Raw genomic sequence first — 26493 nt, 5'->3', positions numbered from 1 at the left:
CAAGTTTTAGCCTGCAAAATCTGCTGCCTAGCTGGTTAAGCCATTTACGAGTTGCATGCAGGAATACTGTAATATTTCAGGGTTTTTTTTCCTTTTTTACACCATTATCTATTACCATTCTTTGTATGCTATTGAAAAAAATAAGAATTTTAGGAATACCATTACTAGATTACTATTTGGATGAATATTAATGTTCTCTAAAAATAAAAAAACCAAAGGAAAACCAGAAATAAAACCAAGATGTTTTTGCAGGAGGGGTATGAGAATGCCAGACAAGTTCAGAATGAAAGCCTTTAGGTCCAAAGGTTCCCAGTTTGCTTTTCCTGTTGTATCCCTGTGCTGCGTGGGTGTCACACCATGAGTACAGGCTGAGGCTGAGGACCAGAGGGAGGTGACTGATGGTTCAGAGCGTGTGGCTCATGGTTTGTGTTTCTCAGCTGCTCACACTCAGATTACTCTCTACAAAGAGGTTATTTAGGTTGCAGAATGCAAGTGTTAGTTAGAGTTACCTGTGCAAACTAACCTCCTCTCCTCGGTGGATGTGACTGGTAAGGGGGTTAGTAGTTACTCAGTGATACAGGAGCAGTGGTGGTGTAGGAGTGCTCCAGACAGGGAAAGCCTGACTTGTTGGAGCCCATCACCAGCGTCAGAAGCAAATCCCAAGGCAAAGGTTGCTGTTGTCCCTGACCGTATTTCCTTCTGAAGGCCATTCGTTGAGTCACTCCAGAAGGACGAGGGAGAGTGCAGTCTCTTGTGACATTGGTGATGGAGGAGCCAGGCCCCTGGCCCCATACAAGAGGGACACCGTTAGCCTGGATCCTCTCCTGAGCAGGGCTGGGACCTGGGTACTTGGTCTGTTCCAAACTGGTTTCAGATGGATAAGGAGATGACGTGCTGGAAAGCAGCCCTGAGGGAAAGGACTGGGCGTACTGGTGGATGAGAAGCTGGACATGAGCCACCAATGTGCATCTGCAGCCCAGAAACCAACCCCATCCTGGGCTGCATCCCCAGCAGTGTGGCCAGCAGGGCCAGGGAGGGGATTCTGCCCCTCTGCTCTGCTCTGGTCAGACCCCACCTGCAGTGCTGTGTCCAGCGCTGGAGTCCCCAACACAAAAAGGCCATGGAGCTGTTGGAGCGGGTCTAGAGGAGGCCATGGAGATGCTCGGGGTGGTTGATCACTGGCACAGGTTGCCCAGAGAGGTGGTGCAGGCCCCATCCCTGGAGATATTCAAGGTCAGGCTTGATGGGCTGTGAGCAACCTGATCTGGTACCGATGTCCCTGCTGACTGCAGGGTTGGTCTGGCTGAGCTGTAAAGGTCCCTTCCAACCCAGCACAGTCTGTGATTCTGTGAATGAGCTGGATCCACAGCAGTACCGCTGTGTCTGCTGAGAGTTTGAGGATGGTGCTGGTAGATCCAAAGTGGTGAATCCATGTCCTGTGCAGATTCACAGTCACAGAAGTCGTCTGGCTTGAAGATGGCTGCAGCATCCCACACTATGGGGGTGACATGTGCCAGCGGGGCTGTGCAGTGCCAGATTCTGTGCCAGGGGTCTTGCACATCCTTGCTGCCCACATCTCATGGGCTGCTGAGTATTTATCAGATCACCTCATTTGAATCCAGTTGTTTTTTTTTAATGACCCCTTCTCTACCCCAACTCAGATACTGTAGTTACGAACTGTATGGGAGTATACTAGAGCCATAGGCAATGCTAAATGAGAAGATTTTTAAGATTTCCTCCTTGGATTTGCAGCCTGAGTGACTCTTTCTTACCAGCTTTACAGGGCCATTGCTGCGGATTTATTCAGGCAGAAAAATGGAAACATCCTGTTAAATGTAACTGCCAGATTTCTTTAGCCGTCATCTGGATTTGGACTCTGAGTCTCCTGCACTGCGACTGAGCCCGTTGTATCCGATGTGTGGGATTGCGCTCTTCGAGCTGGGAGCAGCTCTGTTTGAAAGGGAAGAGTTTGCTGGAGCAGTACTCTGGGTAGGAAAGGGAAGAGGAAGAGGAAGGCTTGACAAAATAAACATCTGCTTTGGTCTCTGCTCTGGGATACAGAAAAGCAGTGTTATGCTTGGCACAGATTCAGACCCTTTGGTGTATGTAAGGTTTTTGACTGGGCTGAAATCAAAGTTTTATCATGAGAACTGCAAAAGGTGATGGTACCAACTGGTAAAGAGAGCACAGTTACAAAGGGAGAAATAGTATTGACTGAATCACCTCCGGTTGTGAGTTGGCAGGAAAAACGTTTTTGTGCTATTTTAACAGTGTGTTTTTTGAGAATTTGCATTGAAACAGATACTCAAGGCACTGGAAATCCTTTGTAAGTCTTGTGTCTTGGTTAAAACGTACTGTGCATACTGATATTTAATTGTCATTACTGAGTTTTGGGATTGCCTGGGTAATGATACAAACTCTTTTTTTTCCAGTTATGACATGCACTGATTATATCCCAAGGTCATCAAATGATTATACCTCACAAATGTATTCTGCAAAGTAAGTTGAGCAATGGTTACTGAATTCTGTAACTCTTACTTCTTTCTGAAGTGATCTTATTGCATCTTTAGGCATTTCTGCAGCACTGTAAATCACCCTTTCCTTTCTTCTGGCAACTCATTGCTGCAGGCACTGAAGCTGACAGAAGTCAGCCTTCAGCTTCATTGGCTGTTGTTAATTACTTGAAGGGGTTCATTAAACAACACAGTGGTATTCATATTTTGAATAATGCCCATAATATTTGAAGATTAAGCAAACTGGACATCAATGAATATAAGGGAAATGTAGTATTTTCTCATCATTAACCATATTTGGGGATCTTAATAGTTCTTCCCATTGCAGCATAGCGGGATTTATCCCTGTGCTTGCTTTCTTGTGGTCTCTGTGAGCTCCAGGACTTCTGACATGTGCTCCTGTGCTGTATTGGCGTCAGGATTAGGTTTTGTGAGGCACAGCGAGTGAAACCAATTGCTCGTGCCTGTTGGACAGGGAGTTTGTTCTTCCCCTCATGGTCCTGGGTGGGCACTGGGGCTCAGCTGTGGAGGAGGAGGGGGTTTCACCACTGCAGGAACAGGCAGCATGTGGAAACCAGAGCCTGTTGGGCTGGGAAACACACGTGGGTATCACACAAAGAGCACATGTCTGTGTATGTTGTTTCTTCTTTCTAAAGCAATTTGTTTCATTGAAAGATGCATAACACAAACAGTTTTTGTAAACTTTTGTTCTTTCTTTTCACTAAGGCCATATGCACATATCCTGTCTGTACCTGTATCGGAAACAATGAGCCCATACCCTGCTCAGACTCAGTATCAAGCACTACAGCAGTCTCAGCCCTACACCATCTACCCCCAGACCACCCAGACCTATGGACTACCTCCTTTCGGTAAGAAGTAACTTTTCAAACACTTAGGAGTGCCTGCAATTACTGTCTTTTGTCTCATTAAAAAGCCACCGTGAAGCTTAACCGGGTGTGTTGCGGAGCATAGTTTGTAGGAAAGCGCCTGCCTGACTTCAATGGTAGATCAGGATCTGATCTCTAGACGAGGCTGCTATTGTAAAATATCACTTCTTACAAAGCTGTTTTCCTGGCCATTAATTTGGCTCTCCCCATGCAGCCTCCCAGGTGATTCTTAGTTTGGAGTCAGGATTTTCTCCAGCTGTGCCATAGCTGTGTTTGTGTGGTTTCCTTGCCGGGGAAATCACACAAGACCCCATACTGCAGCGTCTCTGCTGCACGTATTTTTCCTTTCCTTTTTGCTGGCCAGGATTAAGACTTTTTTATTATTTCATCTTTCACCAAATGTAGATTTCATGCTAAAATGTCTCAAAGTTTACTAGGGAAGTAAGTTTGCTGCAGTTGCTCTAATACCTGAGCCCTCTGTTTGCCATTCCCGTTTTTGCAGAGCATCCTGTGGTCACGGAGCAGCTAAAGCTTGGTGACAGGGCCTGAGCTCTTCACCCTGGGCTTCCTCCATATCTTGAAGTGTAAAAGGAGGCATTTTTCCTTAGCTGAAGAACTAGACGTCTTGGAATAAAGCCGGAGACATTTATGGCTTTTGTTGGTTGCTGACAGATCAAGGACTTTTTATAAATTACAGAACAATTGATTTCTCATGGTATTTTTGAAAGATGGTGTAGAAAATGATAGAACTAGGCTTAGTTGTATCAGACATAAGTTGCTTTAGTAATTCTTTTAAAGTAGTATGACACAAATCGTTATCCTTATGAGAGAGATTGTTATGTAAAACAAATCTGCGTACCTTTTTTTGTATATACACACCTGGGATTCAAGAAATGGAGTTTTCTTGTGGTTGAGGGATTGTTAGGAAGAAAATGGTGGCTTTGCAGTAACTGGGACGCAAGGGTTTGATCAAACAGTGCCTCAGAAATCTCATTGCCCTATATTAATGCTGAGGTACATTGCTCCGACTGATAATTTAAATACCGTAAGATGGTATCTGGGTGCTCTGTTCCTTGTCCTTTTGTCCGGTTGTGGTGTTGGCTGTTGGCTGTTTCCCAGGAACCGTGCCCCATCCCACACCACGGCTGCTGGGACATGCCCGTGCCTTGGTTTCGGTGCCTGGTTGCACTGGTTTTGCTGTATCTGAGCAGTGGCTGGTGGTTTCCTCTGCTTCATTTATTTGTTGTTAGTTGATAGTTTGTTGTGAACAGTGCACGGAGACTGCTTTGTGTGTTGCAGTTTTTAAAAAAAGATCAATACGTGGATATAGATGGAATGCTCCCTTGAAGTACTAGGCCAAGGTGTTTAAAAAGGTGGTTCAGACTTATTTCTAAAATGTTTTGAGGAAGGGAGGATGTAGGGGTTTTGTCAGTGTTTTGTGTCAGTGTGATGTGGCAGTGGGGGTGGCTGTTTATGTGGGGGGATGTGGGAATTTGGGGGTACGTAGGTGCTTCAGTGTTATCTTCTGAATGGAGCAGCAGAAATTCTGAAGACCTAGGCAAGAGATCAGTATTTTGTGTTGATTTCATGGGAACTTTTGTCTGTTAAACATCTTCTGAAATGGGATCAGTTACTGAAATGTCTTGGTATGGATTTTGAGGTCTGTTACTAAATACCTGAATTTTTAGTCTGAATTTACGTGCTGGGAAGATGTTAAAAGTCCTATTTCCAGTAATGGAAATCCCAGTGGAGCAGTACCTCCTGGATCGTGCTGCCCCTGCATGGGGTGAGGGACAGGTAGGGGTAGAGGATTAAATTCTGTGGGTTGGGTCTGCTTACAAAATCTCCACTGGGCAGGTAAGGATGTGGACAGCTTGGTCAGGTGTTTCCCAGCATCCGTGGGCCTGTTCCAGAGGTTTCCATGACTTTCTGCTGCCAAAGAGAAGGCATCGTGGGTTAGCTGATGAGAGCAAAGCGGATGCATTTTAAGTGTGAAATTCAAGCATGCTGACAAACACAAGCGTAGTCTTGAGATCACTCAGGACAGGGTGCTGCTTTCAGGAGGAGATGACCTCTGCTCTTGCAGTTTGTCACCTCTCCTGTGCTGTAATACTTTTGTGGCAGTGTTTAGTGCAGTTCTGCATGGGATGTACTCCTGTTCTGGAGAGATTTGATTAAAGATGCATTTGGTATGGATTTGATGGGTGGACTGTTCAGTGGATAAGGAGTTGGCTGGATGGTTACATCCAGAGAGTAGTGCTCAACAGCTTGATGTCCAGATGGAAGTGGGTGACGAGTGTCCCTCCAGGGTCTGTACTGGGACCAGTGCTGTTTAATATCTTCATTAATGATATTGACAGTGGGATTGAGTGCACCCTCAGCAAGTTCGCTGATGACACCAAGCAGGGTGGTGAGGTTGATGTGCCAGAGGGAAGGGATCCATCCAGAGGGACCTGGACAGACTGGAGAGGTGGGCCCATGTGAACCTCATGAGGTTCAACAAGGCCAAGTGCAGGGTTCTGCACATGGGTAGGGATAATACTCGTTACCAATACAGGCTGAGAGATGATGTGATAGAGAGCAGCCCTAAGGAAGAGGATTGGGGTACTGGTGGATGAAAAGCTGGACATGAGCCACCAATGTGCATCTGCAGCCCAGAAACCAACCCCATCCTGGGCTGCATCCCCAGCAGTGTGGCCAGCAGGGCCAGGGAGGGGATTCTGCCCCTCTGCTCTGCTCTGGTCAGACCCCACCTGCAGTGCTGTGTCCAGTGCTGGGGTCTCTGACACAGGAAGCCATGGAGCTGTTGGAGCGGGTCCAGAGGAGGCCATGGAGATGCTCAGGGTGGTTGATCACTGGCACAGGTTGCCCAGAGAGGTGGTACAGGCCCCATCCCTGGAGATATTCAAGGTCAGGCTTGATGGGGCTGTGAGCAACCTGATCTGGTACCGATGTCCCTGCTGACTGCAGGGTTGGACTGGATGAGCTGTAAAGGTCCCTTCCAACTCAGCACAGTCTGTGATTCTGTGATTAAAATAAGAGTAGTGACATGCAAGCTGTGTATGTGTGGCTGTAAGCTGGTGTTGGAAACACTGAGGATGTGGTGGTTGACATTAACTCAAGAAAAATCTACAAGCAATGGGCTGTCGTGGTTGGGACCTTTCCACACAGATCCATGTGACCTGTGGCATCCTCTGCCTCAGCTGCAGAGCGTTTTGACCTGGAGGGGGTCTCTGCCCCTGGCCCAGCTTCCTCCCTGCCATCCCCAGGGTGCCATTCACCTATAAATGCTGTCAGGGAAGGACGTGTGCACCAGGCCAGTGTGTGCCTTACTGGATGGGACATAGAGCACATCTGTACCAAGAGAACGAGAGTCATGGAAAGCAGGGGCTGACAAATGCCTTCAGACATGACCTGAGCTCCTGCCCTTGTACCCAGACAGCTCTGTGGACACCTCTGAGGTGTGCCTGAGCTGGGGTCACGGCCCTCAAGTCATCATCACCCTTCAGAGCTGGTTTGAGTTTCGTTGTCACAGTTTTAGACACTTTTTCTGTGTCCTGTGACCCTCTCATTATGTTGCTGTCTGCTCCCAGTCCCTCTGCCTTGCACCATAAGGAACCACTGGTTACTGTCCTCTCTAAAAATTACCTGTGTGAAGATAGTGGCACTCCCTTTCCAGACTAAACAAATAGAGCTACTCCCACTCTCCTCAGAGGATTTGTTTCCCATACATTTTATTCTGGAGTTTCTGCAATGTACCTATGGTCTTTCTGAAATCAGTCTTCCCCTTTTGATTGCCGGTCATCACCGTTGTAGGGGTTTGAAACAGTAACAAAGTTGAGAGTGGAAGAATGAGCCCCCCGGCGTGGCTGTACAGATGGGTGAACGGCTTGATTCCACTCCAGGTGACAGGTTGGGATCAAGCTTGTAAATAAACCAAAGAGATGCAGCATGGAGCCTGTGTCTGGCTCTGCGTGGTCTCCTGTGTCTCCTGCATGAGACACTTAGAGGTTGTGGCCCGTGGACCACATGTCCTGCTGGAGCGGGTTAAAGGCTGCAGGTGACTTCACAGGCTTGGTACTTTTGGAGGGGTTTACCAAGGAGAGTGGTCCTTCTGCTGGCCCTGAACTTCGTATCTAGCTTCAGACATCCTTTGTCCTTCTGCTTTGCACACTTCTGCTTGTTTTTTCAGTCAATCCTCTCAACCGATTCCTGCTTTCTAACCAGGGCCAGGGAGGAACGCCTCTGGCTGTGGCTGTGGCTCTGGAAGCTGTTCACCCAAACCTGAGGAGCCCCGAGGAGCCAGGCCTGGCCAAGCTGCTGCAGCCGGTGCTGCTTTCACCAGGAAACCTCAGCGGGGCACCTGAGCTGAACCCACCCTGCCGAGTGTGCCTTGTACTTTGAATTATTATTGAATTACAGCCACTCTGCTGGCTCTGTGCTTTGCACAGTGTCATTACAAATGCTTTCCAGAATGGCAGGAAATGCAGAGGAAACTTTGAGATGCTTTTTTTTGCCTTATATTTGAGCACTGTATTCGCTGCTGTCAGTCTATGAACATGACTGACATGTAGCTTGGTTTAAAATATTCAACTCAAAGCCCAGTGAAGTAGCGGAAGTGTTGACCTTGACCTCAGTAGATGCCAACTCCAACTTTGCTGTGTAATGGTTGAGGTCATTCACGGAGCTGTGCAGCTCAGCACAAATTTCAGAGGGATTTCGTACCAACGTGGCAGTGTGACACTAACAGATTTTTAGTTGAAAGCTTTGGAAATTGGTCTTGTTGGTGCCATTAATTTTCTCTTTTCCAGCCAGTTTTGTCAGCAGCTCTAATCCATGCACAGCCTGACAGTCAGCACTTGCTATTGCAGAAATAAAACATTTTCCATGTGTGATTTGTTACTTGCTTTTGTGACAGGCAAAAATCTTAACCTGAGGTAGCAGCATGCTGTTTGGTCCCAGCATATTTGTTTGTAACTGGTCCAATTTATCTGATTCAGGTGCACTGTGGCCAGGTATGAAACCTGAAAGTGGTTTAATTCAGAATCCATCTACAAGTCAGCACAGTGTTCTTACCTGCACGACAGGGTTAACCACAAGCCAGCCCAGTCCAGCACATTATTCTTATTCCATTGAAGGTAACTTGGCATGGTTTTTATCTGCATCTCTCTCCACCTGACTGAGTCCAGACACCACAAATAGAGAGGCCTGCATGTTTGTTCTTGGGTTGTGCATGCTCCTTTCTGCTTTGTCTCTTTTCTCTTCGTGCCTGTGAATGTGTGTGATTTTGTGTTTGCTGCATACCTCTGTACGCACCAGGCTGGCTTGGCGGTGCCACGCTGATGGACTGAACAGGGTGACAAGCAAATGAGAGTAACTGTTGTGTTCTTGCATGCCTTCACTGGGAATGCTCTTGCAGCTCAAGCTCCTTGTTGGTGTCTCTTTAGCTTGATGTCAGGAAGTATGCTGTCATTGGGTTTATTTGGTTTTTATGGCTCTCATATATTACACACACACACACCCTCCTTGGTGGATCTGCTAGAAAGTGAATTTCTCAGTAGAGAGCTACTCTACACATGTCCCAACTGCTGGAAGTGCCACATCCAAGAAGGCAGGTGCTGGGTGTCACCAGCTTCCAAAGCAGCTTTTGGGAGTAAGTGTGCCAGGTAGCTGAATAACGGCATATTGGTGCTTATGGCAAATGTGTTCAAACTGATACTTTTTTTTAGGCAGGATTTTTGCCTTTTTGGGTGATGAGTTGTGAAAATTTGTCTCTTTCTCTGTAGTTTGTAAAAAGCATTTCAGGAACTCCTATTTCTTGTGTGATATTTTCATAGTTTAATTCAGAGGCTTCAGATCTTTAGTTCAGCTCAAAGAAGAGGTGACCCTGAATTCAGAACCAGGGTGCTCAGGGCTTGATCCCGTTGGGTCTCAGAAACCTCTGAGGACGGAGATTTCACCAGTTCCAGTGCCTGACTGTCATCATGGGGAAACGTCTGCTTCTGTCCCCTCAGAGCATCCCCTCTCTCAGGCTGGAGCCGTTTCTCTTCTCCTGCTGCTGTGCCCCTCTCTGGGGCTCTGTCATCTTGGTGACCCCGTGCAGGTACCGAGGCTGCTCTCAGGTGCCCTCAGTCCATCTGTCTCTCCTCCAGGCCACCCCTTGTAGGGGACGTGCTTTGGCTCCCCGGCTGTTTTGGAGGCTTTTTGCCGGAATTTGCCACTGAATTTTGTCAATGCATTTCTTGTGCTTGAAGCCCCAAACTGAATGCCGTATGTAGATGTAGTCTAATGTGTGCCAGGTAAAGGGGAATAACTCAGAATCAGCAATAAGTGGGTTTTAGCTTATCTTTCACTGATAGGAAGGCCACGTCATGGTACTTGTTCAGCTTGTGTCATTGTAACAGTAAATGGCCCAGTGTAACGTTTATCCTTAATTTACTATTCACATGAGGAATAACGTGAGCAATACAACGCTGGAAATCCTTCCTTCCTTCAAACATAACTCTCCTCCAGGTTCTCCCACCGCAGAATGAATTACAGTGTTTTATAGCTCCAGCTTTAATTGCAAAGGGGCAGCAATGGTTCTGCATAACACGACTGCTGAGGGGTTGCCAGTGATGTGCCGTGGTGAGCATGGGAATCCCTGCTGATCCATGAGGTGAGGGAGGCCTTGCTCTGCATAAGGGTTTAAAACATTTGATCCACGCTGCTGTGAGAATGTGTGATTTGAGGAAAGTTCCCCTTCAGGCTGCTCTTTGGAAGTGTGCAAAAGTCACCTGAATTTTCTGAAAAGCTTGTAGTAAACTGGCAGGAAACTCTTCCTTTTTTGGGATTTGCTGCATTTCCTTTTTGCCAGATTAGCAAGCAGGCTGCTGAGGGGTCAGATCAGCCCTTGGGCTGATGCAAGGATGGTGATGGAGCAGGAGCTGGAGGGATGGACAGAGTTGCTTTGTGTCTTGAAAATCTTCTCTCCAATGGCACCACCAGGGCAATGTTCAGCTGTGCGACGCCACGGTCACCCGAGGGGATTCCAGTGCAGGGCCGTGGTTTGGTCTGCAGTGCGGGAGCGAAAGGATGTGATATTTGAACCCTGGTAAATGGCCAGGTGCACTCAGGGACCAAGAATTTTGGGTGTTGTCCTCACCCCAGCTATGGCCATGGTGGGATGGCGCAGAGGTGCTTGGAAGTGCTGGGAGAGGAAGGGTTGGCTCTCACCTCACCTCCTCCTGCCCTGTGAGAGCAAATTGGCCAAGTGAGACATTAATTGCAATTTTTCTTCCCAGCACATGAAGCAGACTGAAACATCTTGAAAAACAACTGAAGTAGAACCAAACAGGGTGAATAAAGCAAGGGAGATAGGGGTGTAGGTCTGAGAATGAGGTCTGGAAATAGGGAAGAAAGAGAGCACCAGAGTCACGGCAGCTCAAGGCAATACTTGTGTTTGCTGGTCTCTTAAATCTGAGACCAGGAAAGCAGTCAATGTTTTTGGTCCATTCACAGGTAGAAGGAACTGACCCACAGAGCAGAAAGATTCGGTTCATCTGAGTAGTGAGAGCTGTTTGTGAAGATCTGATGTGTAACACTGTATGAAGGGTCGTTAAAAAGGACATGTCAGAAGGACCAGAGCTAAGATAAGCAGTGAAGTTGATGTGAGGGGATTTGGGGTTTTACCACAATCCCAGCACTTGGAATCTTTTCTTCTGTGATTTCTTCACTTGTGTTACCTGTCACAGTGGAGAAGCAGCCTCTCCAGAGCACTGCAGATGAGAGTCACGTTCTGTTTGCTCTCGTGATAACCTTGGTGAGGCAGTGCAGTGATCTGTCCTTGGGTAGTTCATCTCCTCCCCTTCTTGTCAGGTCTGTTCTGTGCTGGTGAGGACCTGTTCTGGAGCTGCTCTTCGCAGTGCCTGGGAAGTGACCTCTTCTTCAGATAAGACCAGCCTTGATCGTTTCCGTAACGTGTATAGTGGGAAGTTTTGTTTGGAAACTGCCTCTGTTCTCCAGTGGTTTCTCATGAGGAGTATCTGATGAGTACCTTACTCCCACACTGTGCTTCTGGTAGCTGGAGAGCTGCTGTAGGTCCTTGCGTGTCTCTGTTCCCACTACTGCTGCTCAGTGCAGCCTGGTTTTCTTTTCTAAACATTGTCCCCACACAGTTCTCCCATCTGGTTTTGGGCACTGCTGCTCCTGGCTGTAGGGGACATCCCAGGGGCTGATTGCTCACCTTCGTTTCTGCTTCCTCAAGGATGCCACCCTTCCCATTCCTCACCTCTTGTAAATACTGTGTATTTCTGCACCTCTTTAAAGATACATTTATTTTGTTTTTCATCTTTTTGAGGCATATTTTGGATCCATTCCTCTTTCCAGGAGCTGTTTACCAGGTGGTATCTGTGCGTGCCAATAACACAGCATACACCGATGAAGAGTTCGTGGTGGGGTTTCCCTGGGGTAGAGACTGAAGCCTCCAGAAGTTTGAGTCCTTCAGTCTCGGGGTGAATCCTGCGTGCGAGTTATTTGCAGGAAGTGAGGGCTTTTCCCAGAGCGATGGCAAAGTAGGTGATGCCGTGCATTTCTGTAAACCTTTCCATAAGCATCTGAAAGCAATTTGTTGTTTTATTAGTGTGCAGAGAAAGGAGGTTTAGCAGAAGAAGATCTCTTGGTGGCACCTGGTTTAGTACTTCCTGATTTTGTTCATGCTGATTTCATTATTTATTTGCATTAATCTTTGATGGTCCCAAAATCCCATGTGGAGAAATGCTGAATGGAGCGGCCCTGGGGCTGTGAAACCCCAACATCTGTTGAACCAGTGATGTTCCCAGGAGGGGCTGGAGCAGCCTCTGCTCTGTTTTGGAAGAACCCAATGCAGCAACATGAAGGCTGTTAAACGTCCTAAAATTCGTACCAACTACATGGCTCAAATAATTTGTCCTACAAGCTGTTGACAAATTATGTCAGGAAGTCTCATCCAAAAACCAGTTGTAGTCTCACAGAGATATGAGGAGATACGTTCACTTCCTCCAGTAGGAAACACCCTTTTTATACTACTTGAAATATTTTTACTATTTCCTTAAATTTTTTGATCTAATTAGACTAAATATGGTAAGTCCAATGCAGAGATTTTTTTAAATCACAACTGATTTAAACACATTCATACCCATTTTACTGATTTATGCTAATAATGGAACAACACAATGTGATTGTTGTCTTCTCAAAACTTTTAGTAAAGATGCAAAACCATTTTAATTAAACTCCAGTTGCTTAGCAGGCACAGAGGGAAAAGGTTTCTGAAACATTTGGAGGTACTGTTTGTAGAGATACGCTAGCTCTCCTGCCCTGTAAGACCACTTGAAATGGAACTGGTTTCAAAATGCATCCTAGCTCTTTTTTGGCTGTGACGAGCAGCCAAATGCTTGCACATAAGCACAGTAAGTGCTTATTTCACAGCTTGGATTGTTCTTGTCTCTTGTGCTTTGCTCAAAGCATTTAATGCAGTAATTCTTAATTTTACAGCATCGACTACCAATGCCAGTCCAGCCTCTACATCCTCAACTGTGGTCAATATTTCCACATCAGCAGTAGCCAGCATCTCACAGGTAAAACTTCTTCCTTGTTATATTAATGCACAGCATCTCCTTCACCTTTGGTTTGCAAGGTAACTAACAAAGGAAGAGCAAATATTTGCATCACTTCAAATGGAGCACAATGGGTCCTGGAGTGATAGGGCTCAGGGTGTAACTCAGCGTCAGCCAAATTTCTCTTGCTGTCTCTTTGACCCTTTGGCCTTTGCAGCGAGCTCGCTTCAGCTGTTAAAGCTGTTTGGTTGGGTGGTGACTATCAAACAGGGTACCCCGATCTCTGAAGCAGAGACGGAGGAGGAGAAACAGCAAAACCGTTTTGGAAATCAGACCCACAGGGAGATTGTAGGTGGATGGTTTTTGGATGCCTTTGTTCTCCCTCAGCAGGGAAAGGAAAATAGGTTGTACCCAAACAGACAAGCAAACCAGTAAAGAGAAGATGCATTCGGATGATGCTGGAATAAGCCAAAGTCAAAAAGACCTGCAGCTGGCACAGGGTCCTTTCCCCTGTGAGTAATACAGAGCCTGTCAGCAGTTAACTGCCTTTCTGAATATTTAGATGTACCAAGGAACCCTTCAGTGCCAGAGCTTTGCAGAAAGAGAATATAGGAAGTGTGGAAAATGAAATAGATGCACAAAAATCCTTGTATGTTTATGCTGTTGTTTTTTAAGGTTCTTTCATTGACATAAACTTGCTTGGAGGTCTAAGGGGAAATGAAGATTTTCTTTCAGTATTGTGCACCAAGGTACCTGGTTCACAAACCCAGGTGCTCTTCGAGGGGGTCGGGAGTGCACAGCGTGCCAGAATGTAAAGTGACATTTAGGGTGGCTGCTTCCTTTCCTACCAGTAGCAGAAATTAAAACCCTCAAGTACAGCTTCAGCTGCTTGGTGATCTCATCCTAAATGAGTAAATAGTGTACATAAATAGATGCCTTTCATCACCTTGCTGAAGCAGGACAGGAGTAAAGGCAGTTTATCTGGTAGCTCTTGGCACCCTCAGCCAGTGCCAGGACCACTTTCTGTCGCTGTCAGTACACCTGGTATTGGAAATGAACAGTGTAAGACAAATCTACCAGAGTGGACTGATGGCATCTGCTCCATCCTCCCTGTTACTGTCACGTATTCCACAGTGGATTCATTTTTGGATAAACTGGAGGCAGAGGAGTGGCCCTGTGACTGCTGGGCTCCTGGCTGGGGACCCTGCCTGTGCGGGGCTGTTGTGAAGTCAGGTGCCTTAGCCCTTTTTGGGGATCTCTTACATACACAGAAAGAAATAGCATAAAGTCAGACTGTGCTCTTGCTGGGATTTCTCTTTGACAGGCATATTATAAGCATATAGTCATCTTAATACAGAGCATTTCTGAAACAAGTGTCCTATCATGACTGATCCTTTCCTCCGACAGGAATATCCTACGTACACCATCCTTGGCCAGAGCCAGTACCAGACGTGTTACCCGAGTTCTGGCTTTGGAGTCGTGACACCAGCCGACAACAACACGGAGAGCACCGCGTTAGCCACAGCCACGTACCCAGCCGAGAAACCCAACGCCATGGGGCCTACGCGGACAGTGCAGAGACCTTCCTCCGGTAATGGTTGGGTCTTTAACAGGGTGGCTGCAAATCACCCCTGATAAACAGTGTGCGGGCAGGGGGAGAAGTTTTTTCCAGAAGGTAATGGCAGTACCTCAGCATGCTGGCCAGGCCAGGACATTTGCCTTCTGTTGTCAGACTGGTCTTACTGGTGTGTGCAGTGTTATGGTGGGCCACCCAATGGCTTACGTATTGGGACTCCTATACTGCTGCGGTTCAGGAGACACTGAGCAGATCCTCTGAATGCCCCAGGGTGAGGGAATCCCAGGGGCGACCTGAAGAGCTGCCGACAGCAGCTCCTGGTGGTTCTGTGGTGTCGGGACTGGTTGTGGTTGTGACAGGGCAGTGGTGATACCCAGGGTTACGGTAGCAGCCAGATACTCAGGTTAGAGCTGACAGCCACGACACAGCTGCCAGTCCCTGGCATGGGAGTCCTCTGGGAAGGCTCACATGTTTCCAAGAGCTGTAGTTGGCCATGGCCTCTCTGATGTGCCCAGGAATGCATCCTGTCCTTGCTTCTGCATCACCATGTGAACTGCTTTTGAAGGGACAGCTGCTCTGCTGTGCTTGTCCTCGAGCAGGTCTGCAGCCACATGGCACTGAGGTCCCTGGCGCTTGGCAGGGGGAGAAAGGTTTTATCTGGTAAGAGATGTAGAAAGTCGATTGGAAAGGTTTAGTTGACTGTTCTAGAGAAGTCACATCTTTCGCTGGCCTTTTCCACTAGTGCTGTGTCATGTAACCAGCTGCAGTGGGGTTGACCAAAATTTCCTCACCAAAAGTATTTTTCTACACTTAACAAGGATGAGAGCGCAGACTTTGCGCTTCTTCCAGTGTCTTGGTCTTGCACAAGGAGTTAGGAAATTCTTCCTGTGTTGTCAGATGGTTTTAAACTGAAATCTATTGCCTGTTGCAGATCAGTAGGCTGGGAAGAAACCCAAATAGATTCTGTTCGATTTTGTTGGTGCCCTGGGTCTGGCCAGCATGGAGTCAACTTTCTTCATAGCAGCTCTGTGGGGGCTGTGTTTTGGATTTGGGGCTGCAGCAGTGTTGGTAACACACCACTGTTTTGGCTGCTGCTGAGCAATGCTTGTTCACCCCTCCACACCGCCAGCGAGCAGGTTTGGGGTGGACAGAACCCTGAAGGTGACACAGCTGGGACAGCTGACCTATGCCAACTGCAGTGATATCATCCCATATAGTGTCATGTTCAGCAATAAAAACTAAGGTAGAGAAAGAAGAGGGGGTGAGGGTTAGAGTCTAAGGTGACTCTTGGTTGGAGACCGGCTGGGCATCAGCTGTGTTTGGGATGTGGTGAGCGATTGCCTTTGCAGCACTTTGCCTTCTCCATCTTCCCCAAGCCCATCAGCAGTGCCTGAGCTCTGCCAAGTCCTCAAACGCACTCCAGAGCCTGGAAGCAGGCGTGGGTGCCTGCCGGTGAGCAAAGCACCTCGATAGTCTTGAACTCACTGAAGATCCAGACCTCTATCACCTTTCCCTCATGGGCAGCTGCATACATCATCGTGCTGTGATGCTGTAAATCGAGCAGCATGGTGCTTCGAGCACTTTCCCTCTTTTGGGAAGCAGTTGCCCACTAGTTCAGGTGAGCAACAGCAGAGTTACCCATGAGTCTCTGTTCTTATTTGATGTTGAAAACCTAAGGAATTGACCTGTTATTTCAAGGCACTGACTAGGGAATGGCCCAGCTGTTAATGTTTTCAGTGCCAGTTTCTTAGCTCAGGAATTCACCAAGTTTCACCATTTTGCATGAATTTTTCATAAGAATTGCAATGTTTCCTCTGCAAGACTCAGACTGAATTCAAGCTCTTTCAGGTGCCCTGGGCCCTCTGCCTTCCCACTGCAGTTCTGGTCGTATTTCTGAACTAGTTAGACAGATATCTGAGATGTCAGCTCTTCTGCCTGAACTGTTAATGAAGGATCCAGAGAGTATTTCCTCATGGTCATAATATAATAGATAATATATCATATTGATTTGCATTGTTGTTTGTTTGAGGTTTTTTTTTCTGGTGATGCTTTATTCTTTCTCTGGAACAGGAGCAGAATAGGCTCCATAACATATTGCTGTCAGTCATGGCCATGGTGCTTGGCCAAGTCTGTGCCTGCAGGGCCGAGATCACCCCTGTTATTCTCCACTAATGCTTGGTCAGTAGAGCTGTTGTCCCAGTCTGCCTGTTTCAGCAGCACGCTGTGGGTTTGGGTGTGACTGACACGCTCTGGACAGCGCTGTGCGCTGGCGGTTGTGTCACGTAGTCCAAGGCTCCTGCACGGGAGCGAGAGGTGTGTGCACAGGTGGAAGCAGTGTGTGCCGTGTGGCATTGCTTGACACAAGGCATTTGGCTGGTCCAGGAAACCTAGGAGGAAGAGGCAGTGTTAAATCCTTTTCTTTGTACACTTATCTCAGACTGAGGGTTTCTGGTGCTCTCTCAAGAAGTGTTAAAATAAAAAATTAAGTAATAAAGCAGTCCCAGGGCAGGGAGACATCTGAAGGTTGCAGGCCTCAGGATGGAGGGTGCTTGTCTTTGGCTTTGTAGCTGCAACAGCTCAGCCCTGGTGGGCTGAATTGAGAAGACAGAGCTATTTTGAAATGATGTGACGAGGAAATCTTGTTTTATCTTCTAGTAACGGTTCAATTAGTACTGCGTCAACAATCCAAGAAAACATCTTACCTTTTGCAAAGGAGGTTTGTGGCCAAATGCTATGAGCTTTGCATTGGTGTTTGTTTTGAGCCATGATGGGGTGAGAGCTGTGTGATTTCTTGCTTCTAGGAGATGCATCCACAAGTCCTTCGTTATCAAGAGCAACAGCAAGTAAAGACTTGGATGAGCAGGCAAGAAAAAACATCCCTGGGAAGAACAGGGGGAAGAGGAAAGCAGATACCTCCTCCTCACAGGACAGCGAACTGGAGGTAAGTAGTCATGTTGTTTTCTACAGGGAACATTGCAGAGTAGAGCGGTGGTGAAAGTCTTCCTCTCTTTCTTTTGTCCTATCTCCACAGAAATGAAAAGGGGGGGGATCATTAGAATCACAGAATAGTTTAGGTTGGAAGGGACCTTTACAGCTCATCCAGTCCAACCCTGCAGTCAGCAGGGACATTGGTACCAGATCAGGTTGCTCACAGCCCATCAAGCCTGGCCCTGAATATCTCCAGGGATGGGGCCTGCACCACCTCTCTGGGCAACCTGTGCCAGTGTTTCACTGCCCTCATTGTGAACAATTTCTTGCTTGCAGTTAGTCCAAATCGAGCCTCTTTTAGTTTAAAACCATTACCCTTTGTCCTATCACAACTGGCCCTACTAAAAAGTCTGTCTGTATCTTTCTTATAAGCCTCCTTTAAGTACTGGAAGGTGCTCTAAGGTCTCCCTGGAGCCTTCTTTTCTCCAGGCTGAACAACCCCAACTCTCTCAGCTGTCCCCATAGCAGAGCTGCTCCAGCCCCTGATCATTTTTGTGGCCTTCTCTGCACACGCTCCAACAGCTCCATGGCTTTCCTGTACTGAGTGATAATTTGGGAGGTTCTCATGACCTGTGTTATCTGAGAACTGGCCCAAGTGAGTTCTTCAGTGGTCCCTGACAAGTATCACTAACGCACATCTTGGAGTCACAGCGGTGTCAGTGGAGGAGATGTCGTGATGTCTCTGGTACAGTAACCTGCTTAGGGCAGGGCTGTCCCCACCACCATGGCTTTGTCTGGCTGAGAACCTCCAGGGTTGTAGATCCTGTACCTGTCTTGTGATCCGTCCCAGGACTACCACATCCCCTTGGGAAAAGAGTTTTTCTGTCTCCAATTGGAATCTGCCAAGCTGCAAATTTCCCCTTCTTTTTCCATGGCAGTTTTCCATCTGCCACTGCTGAGAAGTATTTATCTCCATCACTTTGTGGTTCCCTTTCAATTCGTTGTGCTCTGCTGATAGATCACCCTTGGTCTCTCCTTTGCCAAGGTAAACGGCCACAGCTCTGCTTTCCTCACATCCCTCTGGGGTTGGGGATGCAATCTGAGGTGCCATCCCATTTATCATAGCAGAGGGGTCTCTGATGAACACCAAAGTCATTTACCTCATGCTCTGCAGACCAGACAGGAAACTTCTACCCTAGCAGGGCTCTGAAGTTCATTAGCAATCTAAGGTTTTGCTTTTCTAACTATAAAAGCAAGAGAAGCTTTTGAAATAGTTTGACCAGGAGAGCCTTACTCTGAGCATATGGTTGCACTGTATCAGTACATAAACTCCACCACACTGAACTGAAAGAGTTTAATAATGTGGTCAGCCTGTAAGAAGAACACGGTTGTTCGTGTCTGTTAAGTGTGCTCCGACTTGCCACAAAATTAACCCTAAAACTTGCTCCTTTATTGTAGCTCAGTGCTGGAAACACCTCGACTCTAACCTGCTTTTATTCTGTACGCAGCGAGTGTTTCTCTGGGACTTGGATGAGACCATCATCATCTTCCATTCACTTCTCACAGGGTCTTATGCTCAAAAATATGGCAAGGTAATACTGTCTTTTCTGTGGAAGAAAAATCATAACTGTCATGCAGAAGTAGATAATAATCTTTGGAATAGGAATAGAAAATGGCATTTTGTTGTAGATGTATAGGGTGATAGTTTCGTTGGCAGTTAGGGGTGGGGAAAGAACACTAAATTTGGCTTTATACAGAGCTAGGATATGGGCATCACAAACACTTCACTTCTGACAGTGTAAGTCTTAAAATGTCAAATTGTTTTTATTATCATTGGGAATTGTTTAGGTCATGGCACATAGTGAAAGGAAATGCTTTTTCTCCTTCATAATATATTGAAGATTTTTGAATGTTTTGTTTTTGTTGCATCTGAAAATCCATCAGTCCATGCTATGCAATACTGAAGCGTTCTGTTAAATTTGGGGTCACTGTACTACCAGAATGTGGATATTGTTTAAAATACTAGGGAAATTGTAGTTCACACCACTGAATGCAGCTGGAATTACATCAGGCTTGATATAAAGTGGAAATTCTGTGCAATGTAACTGATGAAAGCTTTATCACAATTTACTTCTGTCCGTAACCACCGTGCACTTACATTTTCTCTTTTTGCTTTGCAAGGATCCAACTCTGGTGATTGGCTCGGGTCTGTCAATGGAGGAGATGATTTTTGAAGTAGCTGATACTCACCTGTTTTTCAATGACTTGGAGGTACGTGGCAGATGGTTTTGAAAGGCAAAGCTCCATATTACCTCGTTAGAATGACACTGCACTGTTTGCGAGGGCTGTTGAGCTTCAGAGCCACTTCATGCTGAGGCAGGACAGTGCCAAAACTGAAGTAGTTGTAGGCACAACCAATCCAAGAGGTGTGCTCCCTTACCTGAGACAGGCATTCTGCACCCTCCCAGTGTCATCAGCTCTCTTACGGGTTTCTATTTGAACCTGTATAAATAAAAAGCGATGTCTGTTTTGGCTTGTATTTCCATTGTGGACTGTTAGGTACTTTGCTTTCACTGATCCTGTTTGGAAATGGAGAGCAGAGATGTGGGGGCAAAGGTGACCTTGAGAATGTCAGGGTCACCTGAACTGAAAAGTCACTTAAATGACCCCTCTGCTCTAGTGAGACCCCACCTGCAGTGCTGTGTCCAGCTCTGGGACCCCCAACACAAAAAGGCCATGGAGCTGCTGGAGCGGGTCCAGAGGAGGCCATGGAGATGCTCAGGGGCTGGAGCAGCTCTGCTATGGGGACAGCTGAGAGAGCTGGGGTTGTTCAGCCTGGAGAAGAGAAGGCTCCAGGGAGACCTTAGAGCACCTTCCAGGACCTGGAGGGGCTACAGGAAAGATTGGGAGGATCTTTTTACAAGGGCAGGGAGTGATAGAACAAGGGGTGATGGTTTTAAACTGGAAGAGGGGAGATTTAGACCGGATATTGGGAAGAAATTCCTCCCGGTGAGGGTGGTCCCTGCCCATGGGTGGTTGGACTGAGGGCTTTGAAGTCCCTTCAACCCAAACCACTCTGTGATTCGATGAGAACACAATGTGTGTGTCTCACCCTGAGGCTCTGGGTTGTGTTGGCTGTGGAGGACACGACTGTGCTGCACACATGCAGGGTCCCACAGCACCCTCAGTTTTCTTCCCTGCAAGATGTCTCTGCTGCTCTCTTCTCCCTGCCTCGAGGACTTCTGGTCAGCTCCCATCCTCCTCGATGCATGGTATTCTTTGCCAAATTAAATACCTCTCGCTGTTCTGCACTGCTTCCACAGAAGTTGAATATAAACGTTTTCTGTAATCATGGCCATGTCCTGTGCTGGGCCGTACTACACTGTCAGGTAGTAATGGACACAGTAATGCCGTCTGCATGGGAAGATGGGGAGTCCCACCAGAATCTGGAATGAAATGGTTGGAAATAGCAAATTTCCTGACATATCTTCTCTGATATGGACTCATGAACCTGATAGACAGAATTTACAGGACTAGTTTAAAGCTTAGGAAAGCTGCATATGAACAGTGAACAATAAATTACAATGAATGCACATTGTGGGAAAACAAGATGTTTTTGCTGATGCAAGTCGAAACTTAAATGAAGTTTCCCTTTGTGGCTGTGACTGCAGCTGTGAACTTTGCAAAGGTGGCAATGGCAGTTACCTGCCCCAGGGAGAAACCAAACCACCAAATGGAGTCTCTCGTGCTGGAAAGGTCATTGCTACATTAACTCTGTGATCAACAGCACTTATTGCTGTAGGTGCTGGTTGGTATCGGCAGTGGGAAATTCTTGAAATAGGGGAAATTCACGTCTTGCCCTAAGGTGTTTGCAGTTTGTCTGCGGGTTAAAGCAGCTTTGCTCAGCACCAGAGTCCTGACGCTGCCCCACGCTGATGTTTCACTCCAGGGTTCTGCTGTGGCTCTCGTGACAGAGTTGACCGCTGTGCTGATGAAACAGAATATCAATACTTGACCAGATAATGTGGGTTTGGGGTATTTTTGGTTTTCTTTGGTTTTTCTTTTTCAAAAAGGGTTTCAAATAACAAGCGAGGCCAGCCTGTTTAGTGAGTGTCAAAGTTCCTTTTTTGCAGACATCTCAAAATGCCATAGAAACATGCTTTGTTCAGGCTTTTCTGGTACTTCAGATCCCAGTCTTGGCAAGGACCTGTAGGTGCTCAGAAGTCAAACCTAGTATTGAAGATGGAGCTAATGGCAGCTGCGTGTTGGTCTGTGGACACAGCATGGCATGGCTTGTTGCTGTCGGGGATTGTTTCAGATCAAGCGTCCTTTAATCTGCAAATATGTTTCTGGATGCACAGCAGTGTGACTCTGTTTTTCTTTTTTTCTGAAACAGGAATGTGACCAGGTACACATAGAAGACGTGGCATCTGATGACAATGGCCAAGATTTAAGGTGGGTACTGGTGAGTGCATGAAATGTGCAGCTGATGTAACCTGGGGTTTTTTGTGGGGACTTCAAACCCAAATGGGGTTAAGAGACAGAGGTCAGCATTGTGCAGGGGACGAGACTTGGCAAGTGGTGTTTGCTGGGTGGTATTTCTTTGAAAACCCACAAAACATTGAGGCTTTTGGAATTAGAATGTGAATTGTATTGTCTGCTGTTGAATGTTGCCTGTGTGCTCAATGACATGGTGTGAATGGAGAACCAATGCTCCAGATGGCACCGTCTGGGCCCTTGAAGGTCTCCCTGTGGTTTGCATGTGTCTGTGTGCACTGTCAGGGAGGTGAGGGTGAGTTTGCTGCTGTGTGGAAAGGTCTGAGAAGTGCTTGTGTGTCAGGGAGAAAGAAATACAGGGAAAGTGGCAAAGCAGGACCTGCTTCTTGCAGTTATGAGCTGGTAAATAGCTCATGGAGCTGCGGCTGTGATGTAATGGCACATTTGGGACACCCTGTGCTGGGGTTTGTCACCGCAGGATGAGAAGGGGGTTAGTGGGAAGGATGCTCCATGTGGCAGAGGAGTGGGCAGTCACAGAGCAAAGGGAGGTGTTGTGGAGGGTTGGATCGGTCCATACCAGTACACAGAACAGCAGCAGATTTGGGTGGGCGTCAGAGTGCACTGGTAGAAGTGCTCTGTGCTGTCAGGGGGCAGTGGTGGTTGTACAGAGCTCCTCTCCGTGGCACTTTTCTCACTGCTGTCAGAGCTGAAGCCTGCAACCCCCTGATGTCCAATGACAGGACAAGGGGCAGTGGGTGCAAGCTGGAGCACAGGAGGTTCATGTGAACATGAGGAAAAGCTTTTTTACTGTGAGGGTGATGGAGCACTGGACCAGGCTGCCCAGAGAGGTTGTGGAGTCTCCTTCTCTGCAGACATTCAAAACCCGCCTGGACATGTTCCTGTGTGACCTGGTCTGGTGATCCTGCTCTGGCAGGGGTTGGACTGGATGAGCTTTTGAGGTCCCTTCCAACTCCTGATACTCTGTGGTTCTGTGAAAAGCTGCAGTGGTTCTGCTGCTGTGGCACACGTAACAGGTCTGCTTTTCTGAAACAGCAACTACAACTTCTCCACGGATGGCTTCAGCGGCTCGGGAAGTAACACGAATCACAGCTCCTCGGTTGGTGTCCAGGGCGGAGTGGACTGGATGAGGAAGCTGGCCTTCCGCTACCGCAGGGTGCGAGAGATCTACGACAAATACAAAACCAACGTGGGAGGTGAGTGCTCATCTGTGCCCGTGTCTGAGCACTGGAAGGGTTTGTGGTGCTGGACTGCGGCCTTCCTCAGAGCTTTTGGTTTCCTAAACATTTGGACCTGAAAAGTAATCATTACCTGGTGGTAAACCAAAGGGCCTGCCAGTGCAGTCTGTGAGTTGGATCTGGATGGGAGTGATCCTCTAAGAGAAAATGTTGGTGCAAACAGTGTCCCTTTGCTAATTTTGTATTAAATTAGCCCATCATTCTGCTTGGAATGGGCCTAAATGACCTGCATATCATGCTGCGTAGGTGGTGTTTTCACTCGTGTCTTCACAAAATCTGACTTTTATCATGCCATTGTCAAGAAAAACAGCGTTTGCCCTTTTGGCTGCTGTGCTCAGAGTCTGACATGACATCTCTACTGTCTGTTCACAGAGTCACTTAAAACCTTATGGTTTTGTTTCCCTTCCGATGCCAAAGTAGTCGTAATGATGCAAACACAGATAACAAGTGTAGATAAGTTTCCTGTTCTGGCTCTTAGCGTTGACGTTCCTGGGCAAGGGACGGTGGGCTGTGGCTTTGGGTACCCTTTGCCGTGCAAAAGAACTTTGATAGACCTTTCTCTTGGACATATTTTCTAAAAACCATGAGCTCAAAACTGTAACTTTCAGCCTTAAAACTCTGTCAGTGTAATTCTGCATGTCAGTATGCTGCAGTTACCTTATTTCTGGTAGGGATCAGACCATTATTCCGTATTTTGCACACGGGAAAGCTGGATGCAGAGTTTTTCATGGCATGTCCGAAGCCACACGGTGAAGCAGTGGGCAGCACCGCCCTCAGTGGGTCCCTCCGTGGCCATGGAGTGGTGCAGCCAGGGTTGGGGTGAGGAGGGGACTCGTTCATCATGGCTGGGGTTGCGAGGAGAGGTTCAGACTCACGGTGCTCCTTTCTTGTCACATTTATTGATGTGAGCATGTTTGAGTGTGTGGGCTCTGTTTCTGGCTGCTTCTCATTCCAAACTGGATGTTTTGAGAAAATTATATCTAAAAGGTATAAAAAATACGGAGATTTAACATGACGGATAAAAAAGATACCTAAAAGAGATTGAAGTGGGAAGGGTCCTCGTGCCTGTGGGGAGCAGGAGGTCAGACAGGGTCATGGCAGGAGTTCCTTCCCCCGCTGTCTGTGGCCTTGGACATCGCCTGCTTGTTGTGAGTGCTTCGTATGAGAGAAACGCATTTTGGTGCTCATATCCTGAGAAGTGGTTTGAAGGAACCAGGCAGGGTCACAGATGGGTGATGCTCATCCATGTTGCTGGCTTCTCCCGTTGCCTCGAGACGGTTGCAGCTTTCGGGTGCCTTCAGGACCGCGTTATTCACTGCAGAACAGCTGTGAAGCGGAGGGAAGGCTCTGTCTTGGTCGCCTCTGCCAGCTCAGCTGGGAACACTCGTGTTGCTTTTTCTCCCAGGTCTCCTTAGCCCGCAGAAGAGGGAAGCTCTGCAGAGACTAAGGACTGATATAGAAGTGCTAACAGATTCCTGGCTGGAAACGGCATTGAAGTCCCTGCTCCTCATACAGTCCAGGTATGGACGCTGGAAATGTGCACTTTGCTTTCTCAGCCCTTTCTCTCACTGAGATTTGCGTGCAGTGTCCATGTGTGACGCTGCTGCTGCTTGTCACGGGTACTGGGGTGCAGAGTGGGTGAGCCCAGGAGCTCCACTCCTGAGCACCTTTCGGGATTTTTCTGCTGCAACATCTGTTGTTATAATAGGACTGTGCTTGCAGAATTGCATTTCTGCCTGAGGATTTCTGTTAAATACAAAAAACCTCAAACAAACAAAAAGCATAAGTCAAACTCTTGACCTAAAAAGCCTCTTGGAAGCAGGGCGCTTTGGAAAGCTGAGCAGCTGCCCCGAGCAGCCCTCGGCACCACTGGCCATAGATGTGCTGTGACAGATGTTTTTCTTCTTTTAGAAAAAACTGTGTGAACATCCTGATCACCACCACCCAACTGGTGCCAGCGCTTGCCAAAGTTCTCCTGTATGGATTGGGCGAGGTGTTTCCCATCGAAAATATTTACAGTGCCACGAAAATAGGTGAGGGGCTGTGCTGGGTACCTGGGGCATCTGCTGCGGGATAGCTGGGATTTTTACACAGGAAATACAGTTTCTGCAGCTGAGACCCCATGGCTGCTGTGGTCCAGCTGGCCGTGCACTGGTGGCTGCTGGCCTCAAGAGCTGAACCGGGTGTTATTCCCTTACCAGTAAGGCCAGAGTGTGCTCCTGTACTGGGAAGAGGGGACCTGTTTGGGCGTCCGTTGCTCTCTGCCTCACTGGGGTGTCTTTGGGCAGGTAAAGAGAGCTGTTTTGAGAGGATTGTGTCGCGATTTGGAAAGAAAGTCACCTACGTGGTCATCGGAGATGGGCGTGACGAGGAGGTTGCAGCTAAGCAGGTGGGTTTGGGGCTGCAGAGGTGGGATGGGATGGATGCAAAGGGCATTTTCTGGCACAGGCATTTCTCCAGGTCTGAACTCTTCAGAGGAAGCCAGGAGAAAACTTTGCCTTTGATGCAGGAGATCTTTCACTGCGTTAAGGAGTTTTCTGGCTCTTCAGGGTTTAAAGTTTCTGTTTTACTCTTGTTTAGGATTCTGCGTAGCATTGTCCCTGTAAACCTGTATCTTGGTGCAGTATGTCCTGATCATGGCATGCTGCTGGCAGTTGGGATCACGCAGGTTCTCGGGTGTGGAGGGAGTCAGGACTCGGTTGCCAGCAGTTGGATCTGTACACAGCAGCTCCCATTAGTCTGAGTTACAGCTAGGAGCAAACAGTTTGATGTGGACAGGCCAGAATAGGTCACTGTCATGCCAGTGAAAGGCAGAGAAGTGTGTGATGACGGTCAGGACAGTGGTGACTGTCAGGACAGCGTCTCTGCGTGTGTCGCGCCGTCTGCCACATGCCAGGGCTGTCACCCGCGCTGGTGCCCCGGGAGGGCTCCTGGCAGGGGCAGCAGCTCACGGCCCCACGCTGACGTTTTGTGAGCGTGCAGAACAGCGCAGGTCAGTGCCGGTGCACATCGCAGCCAATGGGATGAGCTGCAGACACCAGTGCGCGTGCAGCTGAGGTCCTTCCTGACCGCGGTGTGCTCAGTGCTGTCACAGCGCTGTGCTGCACAGGGCGTGCCGTGACTGCCTCCGCCGAGCTGTGAAATCGCAGCGATTCGCCTGACTCTGTCGTCTCTGTGTTGCAGCACAACATGCCTTTCTGGAGGATCACGAACCACGCAGACCTCGTGTCCCTGCACCAAGCCCTCGAGTTGGACTTCCTGTAA

The 26493-nt window shown here is 47.8% G+C and overlaps 1 protein-coding gene across 2 annotated transcripts; it reads left to right on the top strand.

Moving 5' to 3' along the window:
- The first annotated feature begins 1382 nt into the window (after nt 1–1382).
- Nucleotides 1383–26493, top strand: EYA3 (EYA transcriptional coactivator and phosphatase 3). 2 transcript variants are annotated; one of them, XM_010180494.1, is made up of 14 exons: nt 1383–1392; nt 2433–2499; nt 3240–3382; nt 12911–12993; nt 14380–14563; nt 17350–17489; nt 18985–19068; nt 19658–19747; nt 21873–21931; nt 23027–23187; nt 24635–24749; nt 25141–25262; nt 25518–25618; nt 26413–26493. In XM_010180494.1, the coding sequence occupies exons 2-14, from the start codon at nt 2435–2437 to the stop codon at nt 26491–26493; spliced, it is 1428 nt and encodes a 475-aa protein (XP_010178796.1). In that variant the 5' UTR covers nt 1383–1392; nt 2433–2434. The 2 variants fall into 2 exon arrangements, with proteins under 2 accessions (XP_010178796.1, XP_010178795.1); XM_010180493.1 differs by lacking the exon at nt 1383–1392 and adding an exon at nt 8401–8538 and having other exon boundaries at nt 2435–2499.

This window comes from Mesitornis unicolor, unplaced genomic scaffold (assembly GCF_000695765.1).
Source record: "Mesitornis unicolor isolate BGI_N332 unplaced genomic scaffold, ASM69576v1 scaffold16203, whole genome shotgun sequence".
Lineage (NCBI taxonomy): Eukaryota > Metazoa > Chordata > Aves > Mesitornithiformes > Mesitornithidae > Mesitornis > Mesitornis unicolor.
Note: the sequence above shows the minus strand (reverse complement) of the source record. Positions and strands in the feature narration are given on the sequence as shown.